At 38.3% G+C, this 10,517-nt stretch overlaps 1 protein-coding gene across 1 annotated transcript in view; it reads right to left on the reverse strand.

Annotated features, from left to right (window-relative positions):
• Positions 1-863: 863 nt before the first annotated feature.
• Positions 864-10,517, reverse strand: part of LOC117875379 (zinc finger protein 808-like) — a 16,901-nt gene continuing 7,247 nt past the window's right edge. Inside the window, exons 2-3 of the mRNA XM_034766673.1 lie at positions 8,485-9,138; positions 864-7,210 (exon numbers count right to left, since the gene is read on the reverse strand). Of these exons, the coding sequence (XP_034622564.1) occupies positions 4,461-7,210; positions 8,485-9,138 (3,404 nt within the window). The 3' untranslated portion in view covers positions 864-4,460. The remainder of the gene's footprint in view (positions 7,211-8,484; positions 9,139-10,517) is intronic.

Below are 10,517 nucleotides of genomic sequence, written 5' to 3' on the forward strand. Positions count from 1 at the left end.
TCCTGAACAAATTAAAAATGTTGGTAATTAAACTTGGCCTACCCCAGGATATGATAAACTTTCTCTTACTGTTAAACAATTAGCACAACAGATGCTGGCTTTCATTGCTGGCTGAAGTATCCTTCTGTGTATAATTGAAATTCCTCTTCTACTGAAGGAATTGTTCTGCTTCAGCATAAGAAGATATTTTTGCACTGCAACTTGCAAGCTCACATGATTACAAACTCGCCAAAGTGCTCTAGTCAGTTGGAAGCAGCGCAGATTTCAGATATACTTGCTTTTCCCGTGTTATCATTGGTGGGTCACAATCACTTTGCCTCGGTTTCCCTATCAGTAAAAAGATACAAATTACATACTGTAGATGATAGGCAGAATAAATGCCTGGTTGTAATAAATTATGAGATAAAACTTCAGATTGGGAAGGGAAAGTATGAAATTAGCAACTTTCACTGATGTACACATACATTTATAGTTATGGAGACAGTAGGAATTTCTAAAAGGTTTTGTATTGCAACACTGGCTCTTTAATTGCAGTGAGACACTGTAGGTAAAGCTCTCTTTTCTCTTAAGAGCTGTGGTGTTTAATGCTGTGCACAATTAGTTTTCCTGTTATTCCTTATTTACACTCCTTTACAGTGTACACGCTACACCTAGTTTTAGCTAAAGAAAGCTAAGTAGCTATCCAAAAATACAACCATTCACTGTAGTTAGACTTTAAATAAAGATAGCAGATCTTATCATTTGCTTTCCACCGTGGTCATTAAGTGGATGTGAAGAAAGTAGTTGTAAAGACCCTCTTTCCTTTTCACAGCAAAGTAGGCAATATCCTTTCATTATCTGACAATGTGTTTTATTATTTTAAAAAAAGTAGAAATCACAGCTACTTATTCAGATCACAGTATTTTTACCTAATCCTTGCGTGTCTGAATCATGAGTAGTCTAGTGAAATCAACGGGACTATTTACTTGAATGAGACAAAAATTTGGTCCTCTAAATATTTCTCTAGTTGAATACAACCTGTTCTAGAATCAGTTACTAAGCTACTTACTAGAATTTAAGTTCGGGTGATTAATGGTTGTTTACAAAAGAACATCTTTATTGATAAGAAACATATGACATAGATCAGGAACATTCTCTTCACCTATATTGACATTCATGTACCCTGGAAGCCTTTTATATGCAAGAAAATGTAAAGGAGTGTACTTCATTTGTTCCAGAGACCTCCAACTGTACTTTTATTTCAAAAAGGACCATCATTTTTATATAAATTCACAATCTTTTGCTTGCTCTTACTACAAAGCACACACCAAACTTCCATATAATGTATATTAATAAATATTCCTTTTGCACACTGAACTCGGATACCAAGAAACATGGAACAACCTTCACCTTATTGTAATATTTTTTTTTTTTTTAACCCAAATGCCTCCATTAATAGATAAATGAAGTGGTCTAACTGATTACATGAAATGATGTAATTCACCTATACCCATTTACTTTTCACAAAGATGAATTTTATAATACTCTATACTCCGGAAAAGGCACAATGCAAGGTAATAAGAGTTGTGGTGCATGGCATACAAAAACAGGACTAAAGTGTAGAAATCTGTCATTGCCACATTTTTCCCATTGGCAAGGCTATTCACTCTTTTCCGATGTCTCAAGAATGTTGAAAGGTAGGTAAGATCAAAAACAAAGGTGCATGTGCAGTTATACCTAGAGAGCACTAGGGGGCCCCACTGGCATAGTGCATAACTTGCCCTTTTAAATTGATTTTTGCTGCTTTCTTCAGAATTTGTGGTTTCAATTATAAATCAAATTAAGAAAGTTTTTTATATTTCAAATGTAGACTCTACAGCACAAACAGGCACCTCTGTGCTATATGAAATATCAGGAAAGATGTGAGATGGACCATCGTAATAGGAGGTTTTCAAAGCCTAGTAAGAGCCAAATACTACAGCACTAAGCACTGGCAACAAGGCAAAACAACAGAAAACTAGACACTTTTTATAAAGGAAAAAAAAAAAAGAACTAAAAATATCTTTCAGGCCAAACTATGCCCTATTCAGAGGCTATATAAGTAGTTTGATGGGAGCCTGAGGGCTGCTCCTAATTCCATAAAATGGAGCACACTGCAGCCACACTCTTTGGTAATCTGGAGATGCAGCCGAGAGACCATCACCCTCTCCCTCAGATCAAGAGAGCAGCTTGTGCCAGAAACCTGTAGTCTCTATGCTACACCTCCATATTAATAAGGAAGACCACAAGGTACATTTGGTCCCCAGTTCTCACCTTAGGTTCCCATACTTCATGCTCTCTTGTTTTCTAGTTTTACTCGGTCTGCAGTGCAACTTTCCTGTCTTGTGGCTTCAAATAGGAGATTAAAGAAGGGAATACCAAGAATCCCCTACTGTTTTTCTTTTAATTTACCAGTGTCTTAATCCTTTCAGTAATTGTAACAGATGCTGGGCACAAAGTTCTGCCATTACAAATCCCCTGGTGCAAGTAGTGCTGGGGAAATCTTAGCACCATACATTGCAGATGCTCAAGTAACACCTACTCTTACCGCATGAAAGAAAAACCCCAATTCCATTCTTGGCTCTCCCACTTGCTGTATTTTTACTAATGTGTAGCTAGATACTTTGTTGAGCTAGCTCTTTGCTTGAGTGGACCTTGCACACGCAATTTTAAAGAGACAGTATAACATGATTTAATGAAATTGCTTTGAGGCAGTATATCAAAATGTTTAGAAAAAGATTTACCAATTTTTCCATTAACATCTTTAACATTACCACAGTGTTCCTTAATATTACTATGGTTCCTTCAACTATATCTCCCTACAAGGGCAAAATTAAATATTTTAATGGCAAAAACTGAATTTTACCCACCTTCAGCAAAAGGGAAATTATTTAAGCACTTGAGACTAATGTTAGGAAAATGCATCAAAACCATGAAAACATTTTACAAACATTAACTAAACTGTTTAATACACATACTACGTTTCCCTTATTTGTCCTTTGTATAGGGCTAACAGAGGAATCTTCAAAACATACAGGCAGCACTGAAAAGTATAAACTTGAATGTTTCTAAAAAACTATACCAGCATTTTGCCAAATGTATTTAAATCAACTGAGTCATTTCCTTCATCTAAAAGGAAGAAAAAAGTTTGACCCACAGTCAGAGACAGACATTTGGAATAAACACTTCATTGATAATGACCTCTATCAACAACAAAGAACATGAGCAAACAAGCAACTCTAGAAAAGTCACCTTTAAGGAGACATTAGTTTAAAACTGTAGGAATCTTAATGGATCCACAGCTTTTCCATTAAATCCTCTTAATGAAGAAGATTTTCTGATATGCAACAGCACACTTGGAAAGCAGGCATCAAATGGTAGGTTGGAGGTATCCAGAATTTATATCTTGTGCTTCCTCCTTCATTTCTTGCAAACAGTTTGGAACTTATCTTGCAAAGTGCTTTGAGGGGCACAGTATTTTATAGGATTAGGCCTTTGAAGGACAGCAATACAAAACTTTAAGGACATTTCTACTCAGAGTCCAAATCAAGAGTTAAGCCTCAAAAGCTACTGATGCAGCAGCACTCACCAATGCTGAATCCACATTAGTAACTTGTTTTCTGGGGTGTGTTTATATAAACATGCCCACTCTGCGTTTTTATAATCAATTATTGTAACCGTGGTTTTGTAAGTCACCCTCTTGATTCAGTCCTCTTGCAGTATTAGGTAGGTGTGGCAATATCAGTAGTTGCAGAAGAACTTCGGAGCAGTGAGTGCAGGTGGTAGCAAATAGGTAGAACTAATTTGTAATTAGATTTTTGATCTGCAGATTACTGATTTGTGATAGAGAAGAATTTGATTTAAATTCTTTTCAGAAAGACAGCGTATTTTGGTTGTAAAATACAAGTAAGTGGCACGGGAAGATCTTAGTAGAAGGGTGACCCAGCAGTGGAGTACAGCCAGTATAGGAGCGCTGACATCACACCCTCTTTCTTGCTGACAGGATAGTGGTATAAAGTGCGCTTACTGAATAGTTGAGCATTAGCAGAAGTTTGTCTGAACACTCCAATCTGAGATAGTTTAACAGCCCTGTGTGACTTTTATAGGCCAGCATAATATAGAAACAGCTCTGAGGCTTCTTTAACACAGCAGTGGAAGTAATGCTCATAGCAATAGGGCAGTGTTTTATGTCAGCATTCCACACCATCCCCTGACCTCCACTGTATACGCCGTGGGAATACCCAGGAGTCTGGTCCATAATTGTTGCCATGCCAATTTTACCTAGTGCCAGTTGAAGACATTTCATATAGGTGGGATACAGGGCAAAGAGAGGAAGAAATTGTGCTCTTCTGCCAAGGTGCAAGTTCAAACTACGGCAAAAACTTTCTAGATCTAAGCTTGTAACTCGGAAATTTTAACAAATCCCAGTTTTATTTTCCAGTTTATAAATGCTGTTTCTTATGTTTCTCTAAGAGATGTATGGTGGAAAGTATTACATTGCACTTTTGGCATTTGTACATTTTTTTATCCTTGTGTGTTTTTACATGTTTCTCCAGAGCACATCTATCTATAGTGGAAAACTCACACTCGTTGCAGCGTAACTTTAAATGAGTTAGTAAGTGGCGCTTCAGGTGGCTAGAAGTGCGGAAAGCAAGAGCACACTGATCACATTTGTATGGTTTTTCACCTGTATGAATTCTCAAATGCTGCTTGAAGTTTCCACTATGGGCAGTAGCATAGCCACACTCTTCACACTTGTATATTTTGACAGGTAGCAGCGACTGCTCTTGGACTTTGCTACCAGCCAGGTTTTTTTCATCTAAGTGTGAAGCCAAATGCCACTTAAGGGATTGCCATTTGTCTGTTGAATAATCACAGTTCCTACATTTGAGGCGTTCCATCTTTAAATGCACAAGCTTGTGTCGATTTAGATGGCCTGACGTACGAAACTTCTTCTGACAAGTGTCACAGCTGTGGGGTTTTTCACCTGTATGAATCCTTGTGTGTAGCTTGAGGTTGCTTAAAACATAAGTGATGTAATTACACTGTTCACACTTGTAAAGTTGTGAAAGACTTCGTGATGGCAGAACATGTTCATTTTCTTTGCCCTCATGAACATCCATCTGTTTCTGAAGGTCTTCTGAGCTGAATATGGAACGGACACACTTTACGTCTTTTGAAGAAATAAGATCTTCCCTTTTTGGGCAGGTGCCCTTATGTATTTCACAGTGCAGTTTAAGATCGTCTGAAGTGCTGCCCAAATAATGGCAATGGTCACATTCTTGACCTTTCTTTATGTGCATAAGACTATGTCTCCGCAAATGGCTGGAGGTGCGAAACATCTTGTTGCACTCTTTACACTCAAATGGTTTTTCGCCAGTGTGTATTCTAAAATGCAGTTTAAGGTTGCTAAAAATATAAGTGGAATAATCACATTGTTGACACTTGAACAGTTTGTGAGAAGTCCCAATAGGAGGCTGTACATCAATACACTTAGCATTTTCCTCAGCCTTGGGAGCATTTGTAACTATCTCATTACATTCCTGAACTTGTGAATGAGTGACCTTCTGAAAACACAGATGCTTCTCTTTGCAAAACACTAAATCACACTGATCGCTCTTGTAAATACTGAAAAGAGTTTCTGATCCAGTCCTCACAACAGGCAAACTGTTGGTTCCCTGGCTGCTTTGGCATGTTTTTTTGCTACAGCATATATTCATATCCCTCTCAAATTCATTCTCCTGTTCAAGTTCTGCTCCTGAAGCCAGCATTTCATGTGTCTCATTAAGCAGGTGATCATCCCATTTATTGTCAGAACCAGAAGAAACCCAATCCTTTTGGTAATCATTGTCATCTTTACATGCTTTGCTTTTACTGTATTCATTACTCTCATTTGCATAATCATTTACAAACCTCTCATCACAGCCTTTAACTTGAGTATGAAATTTCTCATGAAAGTAGAGCAGTCCTTTAGAGTAAAATACTAAGTTACACTGATCACATGTATAGCTCTTTGGAGGACTTTTAGTTCTCTTCCCCTCGACAGGCAAGCCAAGGTGTTGCTTCCCTTGGCACAATTCTTTGCCAGCATGTATATTTGTGTGTCTCTTTAAGCCACTTGTGCTTGTGAATGATGACTGGCAGAATTCACAGGAATACGGCTTAGCCCCTGTATGAATGTAACTGTGTTTCACCATGCTTGCAAAATACAGTGAAAAAAATGTACAGAACCTGCATTTGTACAGTCTATAGCCAGCATGCCAGTACATGTGATTTAGCATATAGGACAAGCTAATACAAGAATAGTCACACTGGGGACACTGATAAGGTTGTCTGCCTTTATGTCCCTTCATATGATAAACAAAAAGCTTAGGATCTGGTGAAGCAAAGAGACAAATTTTACAAGAAAAAATAACTGGAGCATCTGCAGTTTTACAGTCCCTTTCGATTCTGATGAAGAATTTCTCATACTTACTTTCCTTTTTTTTATTCGCAGATTGTGTTTTTGCTGGGTTCTCCTTCCTGGCTTTTTCAGTGTTCATACTTCTACCTTTTCTTGTATTTTTCAACCTGGTCATTTTCTTATGAAATTTAAGATGGCGTTTAACGTTGACAGAAAAGAAAAAGCTTCTTTGACAAAAGCAGCATTTGTGAATTTTTTTATCCTGATGTGCTGAATAAACATGTTTCTTTAGAATATTTTTACTTGCACACACAGAGCTACAAAACCTGCATTTCACATTCAGTGTCTTCTCATGCTTGCACGTAGAACAAGATCGCATAGAAAGAGCTTCACTGTTATGCTCATTACCTCGTAGGAATGTCTCTTCTTGATGCTTTGCATTTGGGTGTTTTATAATCACATGAGAAACATCACAATCTTCTTGCTTATCCATCTCCCTGGGAGAATGAATTACAGACTGATGAATAAACTCTTCAGAAATATTTAATCCAGGATTATCACAAGTTGTCATTGCCAAGTCCCCTACATCTTCTAGCAACTCTCCTGCTGTAGAAAAGTCACCATTAATACAAGTAAAAAAAATACTTTGGACTTGCTCTATTTCTTTTACAGCATTCAGATCTTCAAATTTGCTATCCATTCCACAATTCAGAGTTTCATCTGTAGAGCCATTTCTCATTCTTGTTCTGTCATCAGTTTTATTCTTTGCTGTCTCTAAAGGGACAGTACCTAAAAATGTAAGAAAAATACATGTGACATGTCATCCAGTAATCTTCTACAGCCTGGCATGATCTCAATAACTCCCACCTAAGTTATGATAGGCTAAATGGAGAAAACAAAAAGAGCCCTAGTGATAAAAGTGGAAAATTACTGACTGCCAGCAGAGTTTGTATTCAGAGTATGGAATGCCACTCTCTGATGCTAAAAAAGGTAAAATGATTTCCTTATATAATTTCACTCAGCTGTAGTAGAAGCGGACCACACAACATAACTACTGGTTCTCCAAGAGTATTCATATCTTCATAGCCCTTAACTTTGCTCACCAATAAGGATGAGGTAAAGTGCTAAATTAGGGACTGAAACCACTGACTAGAAGTATAAATAATGTAGGAGAGGTGCAGGGCAAGCTTCCCCCAACAATACGGGGGGGAGGGCTAGCTCAGTGGTTTGAGCATTGGCCTGCTAAACCCAGGGTTGTGAGTTCAATCCTTGAGGGGACCACTTAGGGATCTGGGGCAAAATCAGTACTTGGTCCTGCTAGTGAAAGCAGGGGACTGGACTCAATGACCTTCAAGGTCCCTTCCAGTTCTAGGAGATAGGATATCTCCATTAATTAAAAAAAAAAAAAAAAAAGTATTTAAAATTTATTTATTTTAAAATTTAAATTTAAACCTGTAATACACCTGTTATTTTGGTCCTGGCCTACTTGTGAGCACAAACTACTGATTGGACAAAGTCTGTGCAGAAATTTTGTGCTGGGCATGAGAATGAGACCAAGTTCATTTTCATTCACACCAGTAAATCATGTACCACGTTTCTCCATACAATCATAGAAATGAACACTTCTGTGGACAGGTCTTGAAAATTTACCTAATGCTTAATAGTCTGATGACTCAGTTTACTAGCCAGGATGGAAAATGCCTGTGCCACTCTACTCCAAATTAAAGGAACAGAACAGCTGTGTACATTATAACACTGGCAATCATCTTTCTATTTCATAAATGTATTGCATGTGCCTCTACTGGGGTGGTCAAATAGCAGAAGTCAGAGTATATCAAATTCCACCATTATTAATCTTTTTCTTTCCTATAATACAATATGGTGTAACTTTATCCTGAGCTGTCTTCAGTACACTTCCTTTCTCTTCCCCATTTCCCACTCCTGTGTTTTGTACCTCTTTCTTTTCTCACTTCTTCCCCAAATCTCTCTCAATACCATACTTCTGTTTTTTAACCTTAGCTCATGACTATGTCTTTGTCCTTTTCTCTCTCCCTCTCTCTTACCTTCAGTCTCAACACATCTCTCTGCTTCTTTACAATGGAGTGCTGGCTGGCAGTCTTGAGTGCTGTCAGAGGAACTGATTGCAGAGGTCTCACATTCCTTTCCATCTTTAAATATTGCTCCTGGAATCAACTGCCTGGTTGTCTCAATAGTCAGACCATCTCTATCTTTATTGTCACCACATGAGAGAGGAACAGGAACCTTTTGACAATCAATGTCATCCTTGCATTCTTTGCTTTCGACACATCCATTTACCTCTCCAGGCTCCATTCTGGGAACTGACGGACATGACAGATAATTTTGGCTGGGTTTGCTACTGCCCAGAACATATTGATCACTTAAAGAAACTTGGGGTGAATTTAATTTCTCAAACACACTTAGAGTAACCTGCTCTTTCTCTGGACATTTTAGAACAACTTCTTCATTCAAGCTGGGCTGCACTTGACTCCTTAGATCATCACCACTTGAAGGCACCTGCTTTTCCTCTTTGCTTTTTTTTAGATCACCATCATTGGAAGTGGCCACCTCTTCTTCTTCACTCTTCAAAATATCATCACTACTCAAGATTGCCTGCTCTTCATCTTCACTTTCTGGAAAATCATCATCACTCAGCACAAAGATAGTGATGGGAAGGTCAATTTCAAAGACATCAGACTCTGAAAACAGACAAAAACAGTATTAGCACTCCTTCCAAAAAAAAAAAAACAAGGCACCTAACTCTCTTCAATGTAGAGTAAGATAGAGGCCCATCTACATAATCAAAAATTGCATTGCTACTTGGCAGTTCCAGGATCTACTGCGCACAACATTTCTAAGACACCTTGTTTCCATACCCATGCTTCACAGGCATTGCAACCACCAGCGGAAAACACAATTTCTGAGCACATCTCAGCCCAGCCTGTAGCTTTGTCAATGCAGTCCACACCAGAAATCTACATATTGTGTAGTGTTACAGCTACGTCTCCCAGCTTCACGCCACAATGCAATCTCCATCAGCAGGCATGAGAACTATTACTATTATTTGTATTACAATAGAGCATAGAGGCCACAACTGAGATCAGGATCCCATTATGGAAGGCACTGTACTCTCATACTCACACGCACACACACTATGAACATCAGACCCAAAGTTTGTTTACAATCTAAATATACAACACAAGCAAAGGGTAGGAAGGGAAACAGGCACAGAGAAGAAAAGCGATTTGATCAAGGTCACACAAGAGGGCAGTGACATAGGCAGGAATTGAATCCAAGTCTCCTGACTTCCAGTCCAATGCCCTATCCACTAGACCACACTGCCTCAAGACACCAAGGTTCTCACTGGTCTTGGCTCTGCTGGGGAAATGTCTGGAGAGAATATGAAAAAAAGTTTATTACTAAATATAAGCTTTAATAAATATAAAAACGAAAGAAAAACATTTTTCTTCTTCTCTTGTAAATTAAAAAGTTTCCTCATTTCTAAACATCTATATGTAGTGAGAGCTCTGTGTCCTACGTTCTTATAAAAATACAACCTAAAAAATCCCACCTACACACTTCTGTATTTCCTCACACAGTTTTTTTTTTTTTTTAAATTTACTTTTGGGGAGGAGTGGTGGGGATAGGAATGTGAGAAGAGGGATCAGGGGTCATCTTATCATCTAACTTAAATTCAGAGGGGTAGCCGTGTTAGTCTGGATCTGTAAAAAGCAACAGAGAGTCCTGTGGCACCTTTAAGACTAACAGATGTATTGGTGCATAAGCTTTCGTGGGTGAATGCCCACTTCGTCAGACGCATGTAATGGAAATTTCCAGAGGCAGGTAATTTCCATTACATGCGTCTGACGAAGTGGGCATTCACCCACGAAAGCTTATGCACCAATACATCTGTTAGTCTTAAAGGTGCCACAGGACTCTCTGTTGCTTTTTACAGATCCAGACTAACACGGCTACCCCTCTGAATTTAAGTTAGATGATAAGATGACCCCTGATCCCTCTTCTCACATTCCTATCCCCACCACTCCTCCCCAAAAGTAAATTTAAAAAAAAAAAAAAA

Source organism: Trachemys scripta, chromosome 3 (genome assembly GCF_013100865.1).
Source record: "Trachemys scripta elegans isolate TJP31775 chromosome 3, CAS_Tse_1.0, whole genome shotgun sequence".
NCBI classification, from domain to species: domain Eukaryota; kingdom Metazoa; phylum Chordata; order Testudines; family Emydidae; genus Trachemys; species Trachemys scripta.